The sequence below is a fragment of the Anomaloglossus baeobatrachus genome, chromosome 6 (assembly GCF_048569485.1).
Source record: "Anomaloglossus baeobatrachus isolate aAnoBae1 chromosome 6, aAnoBae1.hap1, whole genome shotgun sequence".
Lineage (NCBI taxonomy): Eukaryota > Metazoa > Chordata > Amphibia > Anura > Aromobatidae > Anomaloglossus > Anomaloglossus baeobatrachus.
This window is the reverse complement of record NC_134358.1, coordinates 128224297-128249372: the sequence shown is the minus strand read 5'-3', so window position 1 is coordinate 128249372 and position 25076 is coordinate 128224297. Positions and strand designations below refer to the sequence as shown.

The 25076-nt window shown below is 44.4% G+C and overlaps 1 protein-coding gene across 1 annotated transcript in view; it reads left to right on the top strand.

The window, feature by feature from the left end:
- Nucleotides 1-25076, top strand: part of CHD7 (chromodomain helicase DNA binding protein 7) — a 189219-nt gene that overhangs the window by 55535 nt on the left and 108608 nt on the right. Inside the window, exon 3 of the mRNA XM_075353247.1 lies at nt 13715-14124. Coding sequence (XP_075209362.1) covers nt 13715-14124 — 410 coding nt within the window. The remainder of the gene's footprint in view (nt 1-13714; nt 14125-25076) is intronic.

The following is a 25076-nucleotide window of genomic DNA, read 5'->3' as shown; positions in this document are numbered from 1 at the left end:
GGGGGTGAGGCATTGTTCTTCCCGGTCACGGGCAGGAAGGTACGAACTAGAAGGCTGCAGCGCTCTTCTATGAGTCCATGTCCTTCAGGCCTTCGTAGCTGAGGTTGGTCCCTGCTGTTACCTGGAGTAATGTCACTTTTATAGCTGTAATTTTAACTTTCATATTTTGAGTTTATCCCAAACTATCCCAGGACTGTTCCAAACAACCTACCCAGCTGTGCAGAGCAGCTTCACCAATATTTACTGAGCATTTCTGTATGACCGATAATATCACCACTGTAATACCATAGGCCTTACCACCCAACTTTTCTAAGGTCCAGATAAGGTGCAAATACAACAAATAATGCTAGAATACGTTCCATATTCTGGTATCATTGCTTAATTAAAGGGAATCTGTCACCAGGTTTTTGCCACCCAATCTGAGCACAGCATAATGTAGGGGCAGAGATCCTGCTTCCAGTGGTGTTGCATACTGGGCTAAACTACTACTACTATCATCATACTGGGATGATAAAATCACTGTTTTAGCAGAAGGATATTCTCACTAGAAGACTAGTAAACCTGCTGCCATGTAGTCCTCCATTTTCATGATTTTTGTATAACCCCATTACTGATTGGCAGCCTTACAGTGTACACCCAAAGCTGCCAATCAGTGCAGTGGGTGGGGTTATACAGAGCTCAGCATTCGGAGAACTGCTAGATTGCAGCAGACTGTATGTGACCATGGGACTCCGTACCCGCAGATTTTGCCACAGGAAACCTGCGGTTTTATCTGGAGTCTGAAGTACAGACACTCCCCATGTTGTTATATGGGACATGGGGAGTGTGTGTCCATGCTGCGGTACATGCGGCTGCGGAATATGCTGTGGATGTCCCGCAGCCGCACGTAACTGCATGTCAATTACTGCTGCAGAAATACCTGCGTAATTCCCGGCCCTCCGCTATGGAGATAGAGGCCGGGACTTCTGCAGGTAACTCGCACAAATGTCCGCAGGTTTACCACAGCTATTTCGCTGAAATCCCGCAGCTATGGATAGCTGCAGATTCCGGGGATCAGCTGCAGGAAAGCTGCAAACGTACCTGCAGATACATCCGCATGTGCGAGCTGCTGTAGGCACATAGCCTTAGAATGACAGCAAAGCAGCTCAGTTAGTGACACATCGCTGGAATCCGGATCTATGCCCCTACATTATGCTGCTCTCAGGGAGCAAACACCTGATGACAGATTCTCTATAAAGGACCATTGCTGCCACCTTCAGAAAAAGTAGATACTCCTCTGTCAATACTCAGACAAAAGTTTCTAAAAATGAATGGTTTCAACAATAGTGAAAATCTATTTGGTAAAATGTAACACAGGCCCCATGCAGACGTCCAAGATCACATACATGTCCTATCCAGGTCCATCACATTTCCATTACAGTCTATGGGGCTATTCACATGACCATATTACATAATATATATATATATATATATAATTAGTGTGGATCGAGCGGACTGCAAAAAATCTTGACAGCATTTCTTGAGTCTCAGATCAGGATTCCCCATAGAAGTGTATGGTCTGTGATGGTCTGTGCAGGCTGTGGAGAACACTGCAATGAATAAGAAGCTTTGTCATTTATTAATGTATATATCTGTGTCAGAAAAGCGATTGTTGAATGGATATACAATGGGAGGCCTGCTTTTCTTTACTATATGGGACTATCTTTCCACAAGTGGTTTGGTAACACCCAGTTGTCAACTTTAGTCATAAATTTCTCAGCAGGATAAATAAGGCGTTCCTGAATGTTGTAAAGTCTCTTTTCCGGAGTGGATCCGCATAGACCCTGTGACTATTGCTCTGGATTGCGCCTCTTGTCATGTGAGGGTCCCGCATGCGCAGCACCGTTCCATTCATAGCTTTTTGAACCCTGATGGCGAGACCCCCCTGAAATCATCTATTCCGGGGAGAGGTGATGACATTTTTAGTCGAAGCTCTATAAAATTAGTCAGGAAGACATTTCCACTTTGTTCTAAAATCATGCCCCGTCTATAGAGAACCCCGGCAGTATACGTGCTCCTCGCAGCCGCCATAAAATATATCCTCGTTGTAGTTTTCCAGAAAATGGCAGCAGACAGCGAACTTCCCATCTTTTTATTTTCAGAGTAAACAGAGCTGTGCAAACATTGCAGGATCAGCTCACCATCTGCTATAACATATCGTACATTTAAAGGGCAACTACACTTCAGCTAGAAATCAATACCGGCGTGTCGAGCAGCGGCTGCAGAGCTCTCCTCTCTCCTTCCCAGACTGTTATCTACAAGGCGTTTCCACCATTGTGACCCAGGAGGCTGTGAAGCGCGTGGTCTGGGCCTTGGTCTGTCAGCTTGTGGCTTCAGTCCCTGCCTGATCTTTGTCTGTACCTGACAAATCAGTTTAGTGAGATGCTGGCTGCATTGTGCAGAGCCCCTCAGTCTTTTGGATTTTAACCAGTTGTGTCCTGGGCGAACTGCAAAGTAAAGATACGGCATGCATTTTAGCCTTCAGAAACCTATGGCGTATAAATGAAGGCACGTGGCTCCATAGTGGTGTATACAGGCCTCCAGCGGTATATTCTGGATATGTGGAATATTTCTCTCCTTATTGTATAACAATATGTTGGTGCAGTATCCACCTGTAAAGAGGTCACCTGGCTCTGCTAGGCCTCCCTTTTTGCACCCCCCCCACCCCCCCGTAACTAGATGACCAGCTACTCTCTGATGTATCCTCTCCCGCTTGGCCCTGGCTGATGATGGTCCCGGTGCCTCACACGTTGCACTTGGCAGTTGTCCCTTGTTTCTCTCCTGATTTTTCGGCCCCGGATGTAGGTGCAGCTTGCGTTCCTTGGCTATAATGCCTTCCAGCTCCTGTGGGAGTGATGGTTCAGCCTGACTTTATAGCATGTTAATCTATTTAGGCTCCAGTCTTACATGCAGAGCCGGTCTCTGTAAATGCTTCCGACAGGTCTGATTATAAACCGTCGTTCTGCGCTCTCACCTTCTGTCAAGCCTCTCGCTACAGAGATGCATGGGGCCTTGTTCAAGGTGACCTTTCCTTGAAGATCCCTTAATGATGATTTCTACACCGGCTATTTGGTAATTGTGCAATGTACAGATTCATATAGTCATGACCAGAGACGCGTGCCAGCTTTTCTGCACCGCTTCTGCCTGTGCCCAAATACCACCCAAAGTCACATCCGGAAACCAGCGCTGCCTGCTGGGTAAGCATATGACCTAGACCAAGCGGCGGGCATGATCTCAAGCACATTTCCCAACACTTTCATAGAAAAAGTCTTGAAATATATAAAAGACTAGAAAAATCCTTGACATTTGCTGCTGAAGTCTTTTTTTGGATAGTGTTATATTGACGTTGTCCCCAGGTGAAATTCTTATGGACCAGTTTTGGTAGGTACTCCGCTCCTCATACTGGGAGGACCTCTACAAGACCTGCCGATTTGGAAATGTTCTGACCCACTTGTCTTGGCGTCACAATTTAGGCCATTGATCTCCTTTTATTTTTTTTCCTGCTTGCACACATCAAGTTTAAAGGAACCTATCACCAGATTTTGGCCTTCTAAACTAAAACTAGCACCTTAAGCAGCACCTGTGCTATATTCTATAAAGGTACACTGTACCTCCTGACCCCCCTGTAGACCCCAAAAATACCCTTTGTAAAAATCTCCTGCCCAGTATGTAAATTATCTGGTCCGATGGACGTCCTTTTGTGCTGATTGATGGCGGCTATCCATGTAGGCGAGAAAAATCTCCATACTCCTGGCTCGTGTAGGTGAACTTCACTCTGCTGTGCTGCAGGCGGAGCTGAAAACATAGGTGTACCTGCGCAAAATGGCAAGTTCTCTGCGCAGGTGTGAGATTTTGCCTGGCGATGTGGATGAAGCGAGTGACGTCAGGCAGAGATAAGTGTATTTCCCTCTGTCTCTGCACTTCTCTGGCTCTATGAAGCCTGAGCCTTCAATCAAGGAAAAGGGGGGCAGTAATAGCGGGACAGCAGGAGGGGGGGGGGGGTGCGTGGAAATGTTTGACCTGCCATGATGCACCACCGAGCGCCTGCACTTGGTGTAAACAGTCATTCTGTGCCGACAGTCCCTGTAATGTTTCGGCTAATGTGTTTCCCAGGATAATATTTTGTCATTTCTCCAAATCTACTTTTTCCTGAAAAATACTTAAACAAATTTTGTTAATGACAATTCAGGCATAACGACAGATTTCTTGTAATTTAGAAACCTTCATTTACAGATGTTGTCCAATAAGTATCCCCCTTTTTAGTGTGGTCCTCTCTCGCCCTGCGGACCGCCCGTTTATCGTGGAGTGGTCACATATATCCCTACATTTGCCCTTACTCTTTTTGTCTCCGAGGCCGGGGTAAGCAGATGGCACAGAATCGCCGGCTCTGTCTGACCTTATTTTTAGATAGTGGATATTTCGGCTGTACTCCGATGGCCATCTCCCCTCTCCCCATGAGCTGGCTCGCAGACTAAAATATTAATGATCTACTTTCAGGAATACTTCAGCATAAGTGGTTGTGTTTCGAATAACCCACTGTACGCTCACAGGGAAGATCTGGCCAGTGGCAAGAAGCCTGATGTAGGGAAACCTTCAGTAACGCGTCCTTCAGCCTCGTAGTGCCGAGGCTTTCCTTATGAACGCGCCCTATAGGTAAATGATGTCTGCAGGGAAGGGTTAAGTAGGGTTGGTTAAGAATAATCCGGATTGAAAGCACGCGGCCTTCCCCTAGTTTTACCTTTGTACCTTTTCATTGGATTAAATCCTCATCCTGCTATCTTTACATAATAGACCCAGTTTGCTGTAAATCAAAAGCATGTGTCACTTGCATTGTGAAAAGTTGCGCTACAGGCGGCGGTCACTGTCCTACTTTGTAGCATTGATTTGCTGTTGGTATACGCTAAGCTTTGCTGTAGGGTTTTTATATTATGTTGGTATAGGCTATTGAGCGGTTTGTGGGTTTTTTTCCAGGAAGAATAAACTCTTAACGCCCTTGATGCCAATGCACTAGGCACCATTTTAACCATCTGGAAATATGCAGCATTTTTGTCATTTGAGAGTTTTGTGTTTTGGGATATTCTGATTTACTGCTCTTTCCTGGAAAGATAATTGGATGTTTGCATTTTTTTTTTTTTTCCTCACAGATTTTCTCTGTAGGATATTTAAGAGTTATTCCCACAGTCGAGGTATCCCCTATCCATGGCTAGTTATGGGAGGTCTGACTGCTGGGACTCCCAGTAACCCCAATATTTTGGTTTTGGAGCCCCGATAATGGAGCTCTACAGACCTGCCATGAAAAGAGCAGAGGTGCATATGTACTCGCTCCACTCATTGTCTGTGGGAGTAGTAGAGTGCACTCTTTTTGTGGTAGATTTTTTTTGGGGAGGGGGGGGGGTCAATCACAGTGCCCCATTCTCTTATCTTCAATACTGCATACATTAGAAAGTTATTTGTAATACAATGAGTAGATAAAAGGTCTGATGTCAGGACACTACTACGAATGCATATGTGTATGTATGTATGTTTGTGTATATAAGATAATAAAAAAAAATATATATATATATGTGCATGACAGAATAAAGACAGATTATTAATACGTTCCTGATGTGTTGATATCACGACTAAATTACCACTGTCTTCTACCACGTTCTACAATATGTATATATGTGTATATATATGTATATAGATATGTGTATATATGTATGTGTGTGTGTGTGTATATATATATATATATGTATGTATGTATATATATGTATGTATATGTATGTATATATATATATATATATATATATATATATATATATATATATATATATATATATATATATATATATGTATATGTGTGTGTGTCTATATGTATGTATATGTGTGTATATATATATATATGTGTGTCTATATGTATGTATATGTGTATATGTGTGTATATATATATATATATATATATATATGTCCACCCATATCCTGGCCACCGCTATTAACTTGAGAACGGCGGCAGCTATAGGCATAGAGGTGGTGTCTAGGTATAGTAAAGTAGCCATGTGCTACGCAATGATACCACCTATAGCGCCACCTGGTGGAAAACAACGGAGTTAGCAATTTTATCTCAAAAACGGAACGAGATAGAGGGAAAAAAAGTGAATTAAAAAATTGTAGGGCATCGTCAATTCAATTCAATACGAATCGACACCTTGCATACAGAAATGTTATGATATGAAACCCATGACCCCCCCCCTCCCCAAAACATTGAATGCTGGTCATGCATATGGCACTCATTTAACTTTGATGCTCAGAGTGGCCACTGTCAGCTGCAATGCACATCTGGACTCTGGACAGCATACTGTATCTTGCTGCATGTTGTGCAATATGGTAGGTGACACGTTTGCACAAGCATCTGTGATACGTCGTCGTAGGTCCTGCAATGTTGGTGGAGGGGTCACATACAACTTCTGTTTGATGTGACCTCACAGAAAGAAGTCTAAAGGGGTCAGTTCAGGTGAGCGTGGAGGCCACTCCATGCAGCCGCCATACCCAATGACTTGTAGGAAGGTCTCCATGAGGTATCGCTTCACGTCCGCAGCCTTGTGAGTTTTACATGTTCTAATCATAGCATTTCTGTATGCAAGGTGTCAATTCATATTGAATTGATGATGCCCTAATATTTTTCAATCACTTTTTTCTTTTCTCTTATCTTGTTCCGTTTTTGAGATAAAAATGCTAACTCCGTTGTTTTCCACCAGGTAGCGCTATAGGTGGTTTCATTGCATAGTGCATGGCTACTTTACTATACCTAGACACCACTAATATGCCTATAGCTGCCGCCGTTCTCAAGTGAATGGCGGTGGACATAGCTATATCTTGTTCATTAGGACATGTGCACTACATTTTGTGTTAGTGTGCAAGTGTTTTTGTTTAAATGATTTGTCCGTTTGTGGTTATTGTGGAATTGTTCATTCACACGTATCGAATTGTCTTATGATATATTATTAAAGATACAGTTCCTCTTCCTTTTTTTTTTTTTTTTTTTCATTGCATCTTAATGTAACTACGTTATGATACTTTGATATCAATATTCGAATATCGCAGCTTTCTTGTGTTTTTTTTTTTTTTTAAGTCTACTAGCTGTAGTACCCGGCGTTGCCCGGGATAGTAACTGTCTTTCTGTCTCTCTCCCAGTCTGTCTGTGTGTCGCTGTCTGTCTGTCTGTCTCTGTCTTTCTCTCTCTGTCTGTCTCTTTCCTTGTCTGTCTGTGTCTGTTTCTATCTGTCTCTATTTCTGTGTCGGTCTGTCCCTCTATCGCCGTGTCTGTCTGTCTTTGTCTGTCTCTCCGTTTCTTTCCCCCGGTCTGTCTCTTTCCCCCGGTCTGTCTCTTTCCCCCGGTCTGTCTCTTTCCCCCGGTCTGTCTCTTTCCCCCGGTCTGTCTCTTTCCCCCGGTCTGTCTCTTTCCCCCGGTCTGTCTCTTTCCCCCGGTCTGTCTCTTTCCCCCGGTCTGTCTCTTTCCCCCGGTCTGTCTCTTTCCCCCGGTCTGTCTCTTTCCCCCGGTCTGTCTCTTTCCCCCGGTCTGTCTCTTTCCCCCTTCCCCCGTCTGTCCCCACTGATGTCATATTACCTCACACATAAGCTTCTTATACTAACAATGTCTTTTGTTCCTATAGCAACCAATCACAGCTGCTATTAATAAACTGTAGTTCCAGGTTCCATCATTTACTTTAATGGAGGCATGTTTTTTGAAGAATAACTGGAAAGCGTGGGGTTAAATTTTTCTGTCAAAACCTAGTCTATGACGTTCCCCGGGTCATATGGGGTGTCTGTGCAAATTTTTGTGATTGTAAATGCGACGGATTCCTTTAGAGCTCGCTCTCGCTCTCGCTCTCGCTTTCTCTCTCGCTCTCTCTCGCTCTCTCTCGCTCTTTCTCTCTTTCTCGCTCTCGCTCTTTCTCTCTCTTTCTCGCTCTCTCTCTTTCTCGCTCTCTCTCTTTCTCGCTCTCTCTTTCTCGCTCTCTCTCTTTCTCGCTCTCTCTCTTTCTCGCTCTCTCTCTTTCTCGCTCTCTCTCTTTCTCGCTCTCTCTTTCTCGCTCTCTCTTTCTCGCTCTCTCTTTCTCGCTCTCTCTTTCTCGCTTTCTCTTTCTCGCTCTCTCTCTCTCTCTCTCTCTCTCTCTCTCTCTCTCGCTCTCTCTTTCTCACTCTCTCTTGCTCTCGCGCTCTCTCTCGCTCTCTCTCTCCCGCTCTCTTTCATATTAGATATTGGTGCCATGGCGTAAATAATGTATGGCATAACATCAGTTTACATCAATATTTGGCACGTGTATGTTTTAATGACCGCATTGTGTTTATTGCTCCCGCTATGCATCATTTTAGTTCTAACAGTGCACATGCCTGTATTTTGGCTTCTTAACGCATGTGCAATAGTAACCGCGGCTCCAGCATTGGTTGTGCCAGCATAATAAGCATCACATCCAGGCATTTTAAATGGTTTTTATCTACTGCTCTTTCGCCTGTTGTAATATTAATAAACCTCAGTATTGTACGGTGATTGCTTCTGTATACATTCTCTTTTACTTTTTTGCATTGTCAGCAGTTTTGGGGTTTGTACGGGCAGACCCCTCCAACATCGGCGGTGTCCTCTCCCAAGGTTTTCAAACTACAAATCTGTGGCAGAAACTCAATGCTTTACTTCAGCTTTCTGCTGCAGATTTTGGTGAAAAAAGGATCAGTTTTTTATTTTTTAGGTTATATTCACACGGAGTAAAAACACATTACCATTCTGAAGAGAGACGTATATGGAATCCTTCACTTTCACTGACGCAACCAAAATCCCGATGACTGCAGTTGTCCTTTAATATTTTACAGTTTGTAAATATAAATGGCCGATAAAATGCATTCTTTGCCTTTTTTATCTCCTGCAGACGGCAAGGTCACGCGTGCGCTGCCTGCAGGGCGGCATATGGTGTCCCCACAGGTGGGTGACACAAAGTAGCTCAAGTCCTGACATGTAGTGCCACAATTATTTCTCACTAATTGTGTATGAATTGATTAGGGAGAAACCTGTGCTTCTGTCTATCCTGGTCCACTTCGGGGCAAGGTATGAGCTCTGGGAACCAAATGATCATCCCTGCGACATAGATCCATAACACTGGGCTGGAGGCCGACCCTGGGGTCTAGTTACAGGTATTAGACGTTCTCAAAATTTCTGGAGACGTCTCGCTGGTTATAGGGGATCTCACCCCGCAGATTTGTCTGATCAATAAATCCTTTATTTGTAGAATAATTCCAGAACATTAATTTTTTTATATAGTTCCAAATTTTGTTGTGTGTGGTTATTTTTCTTTTGCAAATGTATCAAATAAGAGTGTTACCCATTTTGGGTGAGTGTCCTCCATATTCCAGCATTGTCCACGAAGTGCTGTCAATGTAGACACCTCTCTTTCCAAAATAATGGAAATACCAAGCTGGGAATGCATTGATAAATATTGAGAGGCATAACGGAGGAACAACCCAACAATGTTATAGAAATAGATGCCCTAGATATGTTTTATGGGGAATGCAAGTATTTTCCCCTTACATACATGTGACAAAATAATACAGCACGTCACGTACTGATGTATTTTATGTGTAGTGGACATTCAGTTGTGCTCAAAAGTTTACATACCCCGCCACATTTTGTTTGCTTTTTTGGTCTTTTTTCAGAGAATATGACTAACACAAAATCTTTTTTCCCCACTCATGGTTAGTGGTTGGGTGAAGCCATTTACTACTAAGTACTGTGTTTTTCTCTTTTTAAAATTATAATGACCAAAAACATCCAAATGACCCTAATCAAAAGTTCACATACCCCAGTGCCGTGTATTACCTCCTCTATCATCAATGACAGCTTGAAGTCTTTTGTGGTAGTTGTGGATGAGGCTCTTTATTTTCTCAGTTGGTAAAGCTGCACATTCTTCTTGGCAAAAAGCCTCCAGTTTCCTGTAAATTCCTGGGCTTTCTTGCTTGAACCGCACACTTGACTTCTCCCCAGAGTGGCTCAATGATATTTAGGTCAGGAAACTGAGATGGCCACTCCAGAACCTTCACTTTGTTCTGCTGTAGCCAATGACCGGTTGACTTGGCCTTGTGTTTTGGATCGTTGTCATGTTGGAACATCCAACTACGTCCTATGCGCAGCTTCCGGGCTGATGAGTGCAAATTTGCCTCCAGTATTTGCTGATAAAATTTAAAAAGAGAAAACACAGTAGTTTGACAATAAATGGCTTCACCCAACCTCTAACCATGAGTGGAAACAAATATTTTCTGAGTTGTTATTCATATTCTCTGTAAAAAATAAAGCAAAAAAATTGCCGGGGGAAGGAAACTTTTGAGCACAACTGTAGGTCCTGAGCCCTCATCATACCTGGGAGATGCCATCTGTCTTGCACAGTCGGCATCTTGGGGGTCAGTTTACACAAACCAGCCTAAAATATTATGGCTGTTAGGTGATGAGGTAGAAAGAACTGAAGTGAAAAAACAAAAAAAATTGGGGTTATGACACAACTATATCACTATATCACTATATCAGGAGAGCTGGCGGGTTATCTTTAGAAGACAGCTACATTTTATAGACAACCTATCCTCACATCGATTTATGCCACCAAGAGACCCCTCCAGGCTGTCCGCTCTTTGTAGCCTGCGGTCATCCTTGGCTTATGGCATTCACTGCAGGGGCAAATAAAGGCTCTTCTGCAAGAAATGGGGGTTAGATCATCATTTTAAAGAAAAATGTATCTCTTCTATGGAACGGACTGAAAAAAATACTGTAGAATTTAGAATGTACCTACTCCATTCACGGAGCCATGGCTATTTTCTATCCAGATATGGAAATATTTTGTAACCAAAGTAAAACTAATTTATAAAGTTGGCACTTGTTGATGCTGAATTGCACAATTGCTCCATACCTGTACCCGATGGTCTCGCGCCCAGCCCCCACCCCTGCAGACGTTCTCATGTGTGCGGTGAAGTGGAGAGCGAGTTTCCTTCTTAGAAAAAAAAAATATCAACTTTATGTGAAATGGCAGCTCTCATAGCTTGCTAAACGCTGCACGTCTTCCATAGATTTACAGTAATTATGCGAGATTTGGCCTTTCCACATTGAACCAGGGCCTGTGTAAATGAGGGCACTGCACCTTGCCCGCATCCGAGCTATGGTTGTGGAAAAGAAATCGCAACCAGAACTGTTTAACCTTTAATTAGTCACTTGGGGTCCATTGGACCCCAAGCAAGGTTTTCACTATATTTCCACAAGCATAGAGTTAAGATAAGTCTGTTCTGCTAGGTTCCTATCTTGGGTGCCCCTCGCTCCACAGTGCTTACAATCTGAGGTAATAGGGGGACACGAAAAGTAAATGGTAATACATAGGGGATTCAAATAACGCTACATGATCCGGTCACCAGTCAGTATGTGTATAAGCACAGGTACAAAGAGATATAAAGAGCATGAAGGGTGGAAACAGATGATACAAGGGGTGAGATTTGGAAGAAAATGTTGTAGGGACAAAACAGGAATAGTTAAGTGATGTGAAGTGATAGGCCAGTCTAAACAAATGCGTTTAGGCCACTCTTAAAACTGTGAGTATTGGAAATTATTCTAATTGTCCTGGGTAGTGCATTCCAAAGAATTGGTGCAGCTCACGAGAAGCCTTAGATATGGGAGTGGGATGGTAAAATTATAGAGGATGTCAGTTTTAGGTTATTACCGTAAGTGAATGGAAAACATTGGTAATAGAGAGCTGAGGGAGGAGATGTAGGGCGGTGCCGAATTGTAAAGGGCTTTGTGGGGGAGAGTGATAAGTTTATATTGGACTCTGTAGCAGATGGACAACCAGTGCAATGACTGGAACAGGATGGAGGCATCGGTGTAGCAGTTGGAGAAGAATATGATCCTGGATGATTGCTGCATTTTGGATGGATTGGAGAGGGGAGAGTTTATTAAGAGGGGCACCGATAAGTAGAGGGTTGCAATAGTCCAGCCGAGTCTGTATCAGAGCAACTGTACATTTTTGTAAAGTCAAAATTAAGAAATGGTTGAATTCTATAGAGAGGTGTTTGAGAGGTGTAGGTGACATGAGTGAGGTTGTGATCAGATTTAGGGCGGGAAGAGATCTGAGGCAAGTATAACCCCAAAACAGCGGGCGTGCTACTGGGGAGTAATGGTTGACATCACATGCCAAAGTGTCAATTTTGGGTTTAGAAAGGTTACTAGAGGAAGGAAATATGAGAATTTCAGTTTTGGGAGACTATTAATAAAAAATCCAAACACAATGGTTAGGGTAGACAGTCCTTCACTCGTATATCGTGTCCATAGCAAAGCTTTGTTTAGGAACTGATGTCAACGACTCCTCCGCTCTCAAATTGTAGTGGTTCTCGAAATTCCTGGCAAGTCTTATGCCAAGTAACCAAGGTTATCTATCTCTTTATTGTAGCATAGTTTATTAGGTCCCGGAGTACCCTCATGGAAAGCCCCACTTTTTTTTTTTTTCTTTTAAATATTTTGGTGCTCATGACGTAGGTGACGCTGATGGAGCCTTGACCAGTTTTCTAGACTTCTTCTTGGTGTTTTTTTGTGAGCATTAAAGGAGCGATCTAGTTGGGCTTTTTCTCTGAAAATGATTAGGAGAGACCATCTGTTCTTTGTTAAATGTTTACAGAAACAGCTTTCCCTAGAAGATGTGAGACGTTGCTGGTCTACGAAACGTTGCTAAACTTCAGCCCCCCACTTATCACTGGTTTGTGTTTCAGATTTTACATAAACATCGATTAGTGGATGTGGAGTTGCCAGTCTGTGTAGTATCTGCTCTTTTCATACATTTCACAGACATAATCCGTTTGTGTCTGGCTACATCAGGAGTTTTATGGGACATGATTGAAGGGATTCGGTGAGTCTTGTAAACCCAATCAACCCATATACACATGAGGTAAAAGTCAGGTGAAACTGCAGATGTCAACCTGAATGAATGAGCCTTGGCTACCTTGGCGAAACTAATATTTGTTAATTCGTCTGATGGCCTACTGACAAATGTTTTCTGTTCAAAGGGCTGATCAGGCATGACTGATTATATATATATTTTTTTTATTTTTTTTCATTTGATCGTAAGCACTGGCTTTTCATTGGCCGAAAAAAACCCCAACATGGCTGATGTAGACTGAGATGGTTCCCCACCCCGATAACAATCATTGCTCTGCCCAGATTTGTCTCATTTATGGGACCTTTCTAAGACCCTTTCATTGGATGATGGCAAAACAAATTTTGCTCCAGGTTGTTGCTTAATAATTAGGGATGATCGAATACCTCAAATATTCGGCTCAGCAAATATTTGCCGAATAGGTCGCCGCTATTCGTCTATTCACAAATATTCAATGCGCAATGTAAGTCTATGGGAAACCCGAATAACAACTATTCGGAACTATTCGGGCTTCCCATAGACTTACATTGTGCATCGAATATTCGTATAGCGGCGACCTATTCGTCGGATATTCGCGAATATTTGAGGTATTCGATCATCCCTATTAATCAAACAAAAAAAATTCTTATCACATGTACTGATACCTGTTGCTAAATTTTCAATTTTTGTATTCTTCATGAAGTGGACTGTAATGTAATGTCCTACTGTGACTACTACCATACCAAATAGTTTGCTTTTTGTTTCAGCATTCCCCATCGGAACCTTTTCTTGATAACTCTGTGCCGGATATGACTCGACTTGGTGGCCCCAATGCTCCTTTATTGACCACAGAAGACTTTTTGCCATCAATGCAGTCTCAGCCTCCGCAGAAGAAAAGGAAGAAAAAAAACAACCACATTACTGTGGATGGTAGCAAAGTTTTTGGTCCGGAAGGTTTCCCAGGAGAAAACCCAGAGTTTTTTATGGAGGGAGCACCAGATGGGAAGAAAAAGAAAAAGCCCAAGGTTAAAAAAGAACCCAAGGAGCCAAAGGAACCTAAAGCAAAGAAGGAGCCAAAGGAACCCAAGGCTCCTAAACAACCCAAAACTCCCAAAGAGCCAAAAGAGAAAAAGGTGAAGTCAACTACACCAAAAGCAAAAACCAGCAAGAAGGCGAGGTAAGAACAAATCCTGGCTGTATTTTAATGTGTAGCATTGTACTGAATTAGTAGAAGGAATCACTAACTTTATATACATACTGACTTTCTTACCAACTGGTAATCCCAAAAGTCCTGCAAAACCTTCTCCTTGTATTTGTGGTGACCTTAAATTGTCAGAAAGAGAAGGAAACTCAGAAATAAAGTTCTGGTTTGCACACAGCCAGCCTCTTGGCTCATCAGAAAGTGGAAGTGGGTGTGCTGTAATAATGCGGTGTACGTTCAGTCCACGGCACTTGAGTGCCGGAAGCCTTCCCGCTCTGGACTTCATCTTCTGCATTTCTGCGCTGTCCTGTGATATTGCCTTTGTAGATGTTATGGTGCTTACGTCTCTTGTAGACGTCTTATTCTTGGTTTGTTGATCACCAGTCTGAGACATTTTACAGTTCATATTGAAGACTTCGTGCATATATAGACTTCACCTGTACTGGCCACTTACCGTCTGTACTATTCACACTTGTACAGGAGTCAGAGCTGAAATCTCCATTTTTACTCTGCCCAATGCTTGCTCCAATGACAATGATTTGCTTTCTGTTCCCTACATCTGCACCTTAATCTCACTACATTTAGAAGCTGTTGGGGGGTGTCAATAAATCAGCCTTGTTGACTGTTTCCCTTCTATGGAATCAGAACTATGGCTTCAGTTCTGATCTGTAATACAGTGCAAAAGCTTCTCAGGATCCCGGTGTGGCTGCCATGTTGGTAGTCCGTGGCTATAGAACTGCATCCTCCCCAGAGCCTCTTCTGATTAGTAGGTCCAGCAATGTCATGTGAGCGTCACATAACGTTGCGGCACCTACTAATCAGAAGAGGCTGCGGGGATGATGACAACCAACTTGGCCATTGACCAGGATACCGGAAATACAATATTTATCGTTTTAGAAGATGCCCCGGATCATAAGACGCACCCAAAATTTAGAGGAGGAAAATGGGAAAAAATATTTTTTAATGTCTGTTTTATAATCCTAGAGCGTCTTAATGCTTACCAGGGGGTGCGGCGGTGGTGGAGCAGCTCAGTAATGTCACAGGAGGCAAGGTCACCGATTCTGCGGGCTTAGAGGAGGGGGTGTTGCGTCTCAGGATCTGTCGATGTGCTGCAGAGGTGTCCCTGCAGTGAAGTGACTCAGGAGGGTCACAGGCCGGGGTGTCGCTGCGGCGGTGGGCGTCTGATCTGATTGCGGGCTCCATTGAATTTTCCGCGGTGGTTGCAATAGACTTCAAGAAAATGGCCGCAAAGGCGGTGCATGCGCAGAAAGGCCCCGCGGCCACTTTCTTGAAGTCCATCGCATCAATCTGTGCACACGCTGCCTCCACAGCCATTTTCTTGAAGCTCATTGCATCAATAAAGCCCGCAGTCAGATCATGCGCCGGCCGCCGCCACTACACTGCAATGACACCCTCAGTATCGCCGACCCTGCCTCCTATGACCCCGCTCCACCACCGCCGCCCCGGTAAGCCATATCCACATTGTAAAAAGGAATAAATGGCACTTCCTATGTGCAGATTTTAGTGGGCGTCTGGGTGCACTTCAGGTTCCAAAAATACGTTACAAAAAATAAAAAAAATGCACTCCCAAAAATGACTGCAACGTGTATTTTTATTCAATGTGCAAAATCAATGTGCAAAAGAGAATGTTTTTGGTCCTACATGGACCTTCCTCAGTAGCACATTAGTGGAGTGGAATTCAGCATGGGATGACAGGCGCGGTATCCATCTCCGCATTGTAAGACGCACCCCCATTTTAACCTTGGTTTTGGGGGAAAATTTAAAGGGCATCTTACAATCCAGAAAATATGGTATTTTTTTTGTTTTGCACTAAAAAGCCAGGACAAAGAGTACTTAGAAATGTATGTGGTTTAGTGTGCTGAGGGGTTGTTCAACTGCACAAAAATATGGATATAAAATTGCAATAATGTGCCGATATCAGCTCTTCTCTTAGAGCCACTTCCATTTCTAGGTTTGTTCCAAAAAAGAAGAGGGGGGGAGAATGCTCCTGTCCTCAGCCTTCCCGTCTGTATTGGCACATTTCTACTGACCTTCTTTGCGGAAGGCCAGAGGTGTCACACCACCCACCACCCCATCCGATGTAGAAACAGAAGGGGGCTGGCTTAGCTACTGAAACGAGCCAGACCCACACAGAAGGTTGAATATATTAGGTTATTTTATAGCATTTTATATACAGTAACACTTGCCGTGATAGCCACTTTAATTGTAACCTAATACCACCCGTTATTGCTGAGGCTGTAATGTGCGGTGCTCTTCACACAATATATTGTAGTGGTAAATGGGCTGTGCCCATCTGCTTAGGTGTGACTAGTAGTTGCCGGTGAGGCATTAGGATGTACAGAGTCTCTGTTTGTGTCAGATTTCTAAACTCTTCTCCGACTCCTCGGCACATCTGAAGCGGCTTCTCAAGCTGTGGCTGGTGTTGGGAAGTATATAATTTCCAGATGGAGGCACAGTCTGAAGTACCTAATCCAAATCGGCTCTGAAACACTGTTTTCATTAGGATTAAAATATACGTCAGATTAGTGTTAGAATTTACAATGCTTTCTGATTGTCTCTCCAGTAAAGGAGACAAACTCTAGCACAGCGCCACCTATTGGAATGCTTTCTGAGAATTTTACAGTTTCAGGTTTTGTGGAAAAGCCTTTACTAAGACGTGTCTGCAAGTCGCATTTCCTGCCCTTGAATAAACAGTCCCGCCATGTATATCTACAATCATGGATGCCGGCCACAAAAGTGTGTGTCTTATATCCATGATCACAGAAATGCATGGCGGGGCGGTTTGTTCAAGGGCAGGAAATGTACAGTGCTTTGAAAAAATATTCATACCCCATGAATTTTTTTTTTTTTTACCACACTGCACCCACAAACGTAAAAAAAAAAAATTCCTAACAAAATACCGTATTTTTCGCTTTAGAAGACGCACCTGATTATAAGACGCACCCCCAAATTTGGTGAAGGAAAATATTTTTTTTTTTTTTAATGTTAAATAGGGTCCATCTTATAATGCCAGTGTCCGTCTAACAAATCATATAGGGTATATGTCCCGCATAGCCCCCATCCTAAAATTAGCCCCCCTTAATCTGGATATGGCCCCCTTATATTGAATATAGCCCCCTTGTGCTGGGACAAGTCCCCCTGTGCTGCCCATGGCCCCTATAGATGGCACACCTCCCCTGTGTTAGATATGGCCCCCATACTGCTGCCCATGGCCCCTATAGATGGCACACCTCCCCTGTTTTAGATATGGCCCCCATACTGCTGCCCATGGCCACTATAGATGGCACATCTCCCCTGTGTTAGATATGCCCCCCATGCTGCTGCCCATAATAAAATAAAACCCTTTCCTTACCTTCTCAGCGCTGTAATCCCCGTGTCTTCCTCCTCGCAGTTGAGCTCCGAGTCCTCCTTCCTCCACTTCCTGGTTCTTGCTGCTGGTCATGTGATCGGCACGGCAGAGTGATATAATCTCTGCGTGCCTTATCACAGACAGCAGCAGCAGGAAACCGAGAGATCAGCGCTGGAGGTAAGTAAAGCTTTTTTTATTTTACTATGGGCAGCAGCACGGGGGCCATATCTAACACAGGGGGGATCATGTGCGATCAAAGGAGGGCGCAGGCAGATATAATATGCCCCGCTGCCCCAGCCGCTCAGCGTGATGCGGTTTCAGCACCACACTGCTGGACAGCGGCTGTGCATATTATATGAGCGGGAGCAGGAGATCTAATGCTGCCGCCCGCAGCTGTCACCTGCCCCCAGCACCGCTCAAAAGCGGACCCTGCAGTATTTAAGTATGTGTATATATATATATGACGCACCCCCTACTTTCCCCCAAAATTTGGGGGAACAAAAGTGCGTCTTATAAAGCGAAAAATACGGTACATTTCCGTGATATACCAAAACTAAGTTAGGCTGCTTTCACACGACGTTTTTTTAACATGCGTCATGAACGTTTTTTTAACGCAACAAACGGATCAAGTGCAAATGCGTTTTCATTTCAATGCATTTGCAATGGACTCTCGTCAACATGCGTTCATGCATTTGCGTGCATTATAGCGAGGATCCAGCGACTTGCAGTTTAACATTTTTCAAAAACGCTACTTGTAGCGTTTTTGAGCTGCGTCCAAATACTGCAAATTGCTGGATCCTGACTATACTGCATGCAAACGTATGTGAACGCTGGCATGCTGATAGACAGGATCCTGCTTGCTCTACTGAGCATGCCCAGAAACCAGCCTCGAGTGATCAGTCTCTCTCTCCTCTCCCCCTCTCCACCTCTCCCCCTCTCCCACTCTCCCCCTCCCTCTCTCCCCCTTCATCCCATTCCCTCTCTCCCCCCTACCTATCTCCTCTCTCCCCCGCCTGAGAGCGGAGGACGCTCGTAACCAAGGTAAATATCGGGTAACCGCAGGCTTAGTTACCCAATGTTTATCTTGGTTACGTGTGCAGGGAGCAGGCAGCCCTGCTCCTAGCAGCTGCAGACGCTCGTAACCAAGGTAAATATCGGGTATCCAAGCAAGTTACCCGATGTTTTACCTTGGTTACGAGCCTCCGCAGCTGTCAGATGTCGGCTCCCAGTCTTTCAAGTTCAGTTCCCCTCACTCCCGATCACATGACTCCAATGCCCGCCCATACACTTAGTCACAGGATCCTGCAAAATAACACATGCGTTTTTCTTTGCAAAAAAAAAAGTTCATGACGCAAGCTAAAAAAAACGTAGTGTGAAAGCAGGCTAACCAGTTTACTGAACAAAAGTCCCGGTGCGCACACTGCGTTTTTACCCGCGTGTTTTTTTGCATTTTTGCTTCAGAAATTTCTTGAGAGAATGGTTGTAACTAGGGATGATCGAATATCACATATATTCGGCTTTGTGAATAATCTGACGAATAGGTCGCCGCTATGTGAGTATTCGATGCACAATGTAAGTCTATGGGAAACCCGAATAGTTGCAGAATAGCAACTATTCGGGTTTCCCATAGACTTACATTGCGCATCGAATATTCGCAAATAGTCGCATAGCGGCTACCTATTCGTCGAATATGGGCGTTGCCAAATATTTGCGGTATTCGATCATCCCCAGTTGTAACCTTTCTGCAGACATTCCCTAGCAAAACCTATGGAAAAAAAAATAGCTGTGTGCACAGAGAATTTGAGAAAAAACGCATTCTGCAGAATTTCTTGAGAAAAAGAATGAGCATGTCACTTCTTTTCTGCAGGTACCTGCGGTTTTTGCCATAGATAATGGTAAAATAATGCAGGGACCAACCTGTGGGAAAAAACGCACCAAAAACGAGTAAAAATGCATAAACGCACGCATTGTTGGTGCGTTTTTTGAACGCAGGTGCACTAATTTTTCACTCAAATTTCTTGAGAAAAATCCTTTTTCTAGTGCGCACAGGGTCTGAGATCCTTACATGCATAAAACTGCAAAGGGGCCTTTTTACTGTGGCCAGCCTAAGGCACACCTGTGCAATAATCCTGCTGTCTAATCCGCATTGTGATATGCCACATCTGTGAGGTGCATGGATTATATCAGGAAAGAAGTGCTCACTGGATTATCTCAGCAAGAAGAAGCGCTCACTAACAGATTTAGACACATTTATGAACAATATTTGAGAGAAAAAGGCCTTTTTTGCACATTGTAAAATAGAACACTTTTTCTGTTTACTTTATAAAGAATGGGAGCAAAAGTGTTGGGTTTATATGTTTGGTCGGTGTATTTGTGAAGTATAAAGGAAATTATACATTTATTTAAAATTTAAAAAATCTAAATTTGGAAATTGTGTATGCATTTGTATGCAGCCCCTCTGAGTCCTTATTCTGTTTGATCACCTTTTGCTGCAGTTACTGCTGCAAGTCTTTTTGGGCTATGGCTCTTCCAGTTTTGCACATCTAGAGGGTGACATCTTTGCCCATTCTTCTTTGTAAAATCGCTCTAGCTCAGTGAGATTGGATGGAGGTGTCTGTGATCAGCAATTTTCAAGTCTTGTCACAGATTCTCAATGAGATTTAGGTCTGAACTGTGACTGGGGCATTTATACACATGGATATGCTTTCATGTAAACCATCTAATCCCATTGTAGGTCGGGTGGTATTTTTGGGGTTGTTGTCCTCCTGTAAGGTGAATCTACGCCCCAGTCAAGTCTGTTGCAGCCTCTAACAGGTTTTCTTCCAGGATTGCCCTGTATTTAGCTCCTTCATCTTCCTATGAACTCTGATGAACTGCCCTGCCCCTGCTGAAGAAAAGCCTCCCCACAGCATGTGTGACATTGGGGGATGAAGTTTTCAGGGTGATGTGCAGTGTTGGTTTTTTCATTTTGCTCATGATAGCACCACCTGAGAGAGAGGTTCCGCTCACATCAGGACAGGAAACGCACTGATAAAAAGGCGGTACCTCTCCTCCACATCAGTTTGGTTTCCCCACGGCCGACCCTTCTTGGTAGACAGGTATTACAGGCGGTGGTCCCTCCCTAAGGTGATTGGACTCAAGAATCTCTCAGGTGGTGCTGTCATGGGCGAAAGGGAAAAATCTTAATTACTTACCGGTAATGGGATTTTCAGAAGCCCATGACAGCACCCTTAGTCCCCCCCTATTCACTGGTTATGGGCACCCTTCGGGGAGAGTTAAGAGTTAATGGTGTATTCCTTTTGGTGGTGTGATTTAACTTTTTTGTTTGTGTTTTGTTGGTCCTCTCTGGCTCTGTAAACCTACTGATGTGGAGTAGAGGTATTGCCTTTTTATCAGTGGGTTTCCTGTCCTGATGTGGGCAGAACCTATCTCTCAGGTGGTGCTGTCATGGGCTTCTGAAAATCTCATTACCGGTAAGTAATTAAGATTTTCTGCCACACGGCATTTTGCATTTAGCCCCAAAAGTTCTATTTGGGTCTCATCTGACCAGAGCACTTTCTTCCACATTCTGATTGTGTCCACTACATGACATTTGGAAGAAGTTGCTCTGGGTAGATGAGACCAAAGTAGAACTTCTGTTTTGATGTTGGGCATCTTTACACTGTCTGGTAGACTTGAGCAAATCAACTGAAATTTGATTCTGGCAGATGCGTTTAATTCAGGGAAGGGGCAAGGGAGAAGTGAGGGTTTCTTTTTGCATTGAATGGGTTTAGTGAAAATCAGATCTGCTAAGATGGGGTTTATAATTTTTTTTTTTTTTCTTAGCCCTCGCTATACCTGTCCCACCTCTGCCCAGTCCTCTGTTCAGCTCCTCTCTTGCTGCTTTTCTCCTTTCAGTCGCTTCTCTCTCCCGGCATTACAACATGGTCTCAATTTGGCTTGATGCACATAATTGCCGTTAATAAATATCTTTGACGGTAAGGCCGGTGTCACACTTGTGAGTGCCTTGCCTGTATCTTGCGTGAGTTTCGCGGTGCATCACCCGGCACGACCACACACTCTCCTCACAGGAGTGGGTCAATTGCATGCATCTCTATGCAACCAACCCAATCCTGTGAGGCGGTGTGAGTCCGTGCCGGGTGATGCACCGCGAGACTCATGCGAGGCACTCTCAAGTGTGACACCAGCCTAATGACGTGTGTTGCACCTTGTCACTCCATGGGGCAGTGCTAGAAGAGAGAAGTCCCAGAGGTGGACCAAAAGAGAAGGCTGATGAGAAGCTGATCGGGCGATGGGGTGGGCTGCAGTGAGGGAAGCACAAGATTTATTTTGTTTTATTCCTTCCCGGTCCTCCTAATCCAGTTACATGTTGGTCGGCTACCCAGGATTTTACTGGATTTCCGCATCAAACATTTTTGGGAAATTTTGTAGCCAAATCAAAATTAGTTTAGAAATGAAGGTTAACCACCTATAAGTTGCCTTGCTTCATTCTAGACACTTGTGCCGATATTTCAGTGCTCGGAGTGGCACGTTAGGCCCCATGATGGGTAAGGCACAGAAAGTCTCTAAGATTCTTAATAAATATGGTACAAACCATTTTTTATTTTTTTGGTGCATGTTAGTTTTGATAAATTCGTCCCTTGGTGATTTTGTTAAGCTGGTCACTGCTGGTCTCCTTCTAGTCTGACCATGGTTGGAGCTGTTGCTAATGATTCTATCGAGCCGTGTCATGGTGGCTTTCCTCATTTCATCACTCTGGATGACTAGTCTGATCACTTTAGGAATGGCTCGTATAACATATCAGTGATCACTCATCCAGGTAAGACTCGTGTGGAGGGTTGGAGAATTATAAGTTTTCACCGTTATGTACAGCAAGGCCAATGCGCGGCTGGTGGTATGATCAATGCGAAAAATACTAATCTCAGTAAAAGGTTTTTATAATTAGTGTGACACTCGGGGCCAGTGCTTCGTCTTTTTATTCGCTTTACATAAGTATTTTCTTAAAGAAAACCCGTTACCTGCCGTAGAAATCAGAGCTATGGACCTTTTATTTAATGCTACTTTGTATACTCTTACCAAGGGGGAGTGACCCGCAGGGTAATTTCTGCAGAGCGGCCTAAAGACACGCCCAAGAGGATCCTCTGAGCCACAACCCCTTGGTTAGATTGGGCAATGTCTTCCCTCTACCTGTAGGCTTGCTTTGTGTCCTGTCTCCACACATGCAGTGACCACTTGTTGCATGTTCCTTTGCACTATGTACATGAACGTTTTCTTATTACCACTTTTTATTTTATTTTTTTTAGATCCAAAGTTTTGTGCACATTTAGTTTCTTGATGTATCTTCTTGTAGTCTGAGCTTATTTATTTTATTTATTTTTATTTTATTAAAGAGCGCCCAATCCCTCACTTAAACATTGAACAATTACAGAATGCCAGATACCGGCAATCACCACTGGGGGAAGCATAGAGCAAATCGCATGTGGCTTTACTGTTGTTGAGCTCCATGGCTCCCTCTAGTGGTGACTAATGACAGCTGTAGTTTTGTCACGAGCATAACTCATGACTGTGCAGGGCATTGACAATGACAGCAAATTTCTTACATTTTTCATTCCATATAAAGTTATTGGCACACTTGTTTTAAAGGGAATGAGTCATCAGAAAATGGCATATTGTTTAAAGTGAATGGGTCATTTGAAATTCTCTTCAGGGAGGAAGGAGACTAACTCTAGCGCCACCTATTGGAAGTAGCAATCCTAAAAGTCAAAAGTGGTGCTTTAACGAGCCTTTTCATATAACTTAGGATTTATGCCAGATCAGAACCTCAATTTGCAGACAGTGTTTTGGGGTGATTGTGTTGCGGACGGGGACCGCTGCAGGGGCTGCTCGGATCCGGGTTCGTTAAAGCGGCTCGAAGGGTGACCGGGCTCGCACGGCCGTCCGTCCTCATAACCGTAGGAAGGGAGTATTTACAGGGGATTGATGTGTCGATGACGCCACCCGTGGGTTGCAGGGAGGTATTGGTAGCACCGCCGCTGCCTGCTGATGGAGTGGGGCAGCAAGGTGGGATCCTCTCCACGGGTAGGGGAGGTGGGGTTCCGGGGCCCAGGTACACGGGAGTAATGGCTGCTGGAGGTGGCATACTGGGTTGGACCGGGGATCAATGGTGTACTCACAGTTCAAAGAATCACACACAAGTCCAGTGGTAAACCAAGTTGGCATTGACCGGTTGCCTCCGGCGGGTGTATTCGGGTCCCACACCCGGGTGTAGGAAACAGGGGTCCCTTCCTCCTGCACTCAGTGTCTGTGTCTTCTCTGAGACAACTCCACTTGGAACGGTGGAAGTCCACTCCCGATACTCTGTATGTTTGGGAGCTGTGGCCTGCGAAATCTGACCCCTGGGATTTCTATGGGTTCTGACGGACACCCTATCCCTCGCGTTGGGCTTCCTTTCGCTCTCTGGGCTTCTGTGGAACAAGGCCTGAAACCTTGTCCCTGGCTAGTCAATTAACAAGGTGGCTTGCAACCGTCCTCTTCCTAGGGACCAGGTACCCCGACTGTGCACAGCCTCCGGACCGGATTCCCGCTGTCGGCACCGGCGGGCTACAACCCTGCCCCGGTCCACTTAAGGTCTCCCGCCACCGGATCTCTGTTACCTATGGTCCTGCTTGCCGTCTGCCACCTAGTCACGTAGTCCAGGGGCACCTACCACCGACTCCACTGTCAGTACTAGACTCCACTCTCACTGACTTACTGACGTGTTTCCGCCCCTGACACCTCATGACCCCTAGGTGGGCGCTCCCATCCGCCTGGTCCCGCCCACTGGTGTGTCCCTATTGTCATGAGGGGGTGGCTAGGCTTTAATGGCTGTGTGTTGTACCAGGGTGTGGGTTTTTGTGTTGGAATCAAGGAGGGTGGACTACTTCTGTGACTACCTTGTTTTGCCAGGGCGTCACAATTGCCCCTTGTCAGTGCAAAGTATGAGGTCTGATATGGCTGTATGAGCAAACAGATTTTTTGTCAGGTCTCCGCAAGGAAAAAAGTTTTCCCCTTAGACCTCATACTTTGCATTGATGAGGGGCAGCCGCACTGTGTGCACACAGCCTTACACTGAATAGTGGCAGTGTGCTTGTGTCGGTACATACAAATGCTGCCCTCCGCACTGGGCAGGACCCGCGCGCTGCCCTCCATACAAGCTGCCATTCTCCTGTTTACAGATGAACTGTTTTATAAAATTAAGCACGCCACTCATGAATATTTATAGGGATGGCTTTTGATTTTCCTGGTTTCTGCTTTGTATGTTTGGGAGGGAGCGCAGACTGGAAGTTGCCTCTGGTCCTCACCAGTCGCTCGCAGGAGGGAGGCCGGCTCCTCGGCTCGGGCAGGGTTAACCCTTTCAGTACTGCCCACTGAGCGCCCAGCAGCTCTGTACTTTTTGACCCTTTCAGTTCACACCGGCCTTCGGATTGCTCCCGGGAAGTAATGAGTTAAAGTTTTCATCATTTATTTATTATTTTGTTGTTTTTCTTCTTCGCCCCTTGTATTTTTATTTTGTTTGCTT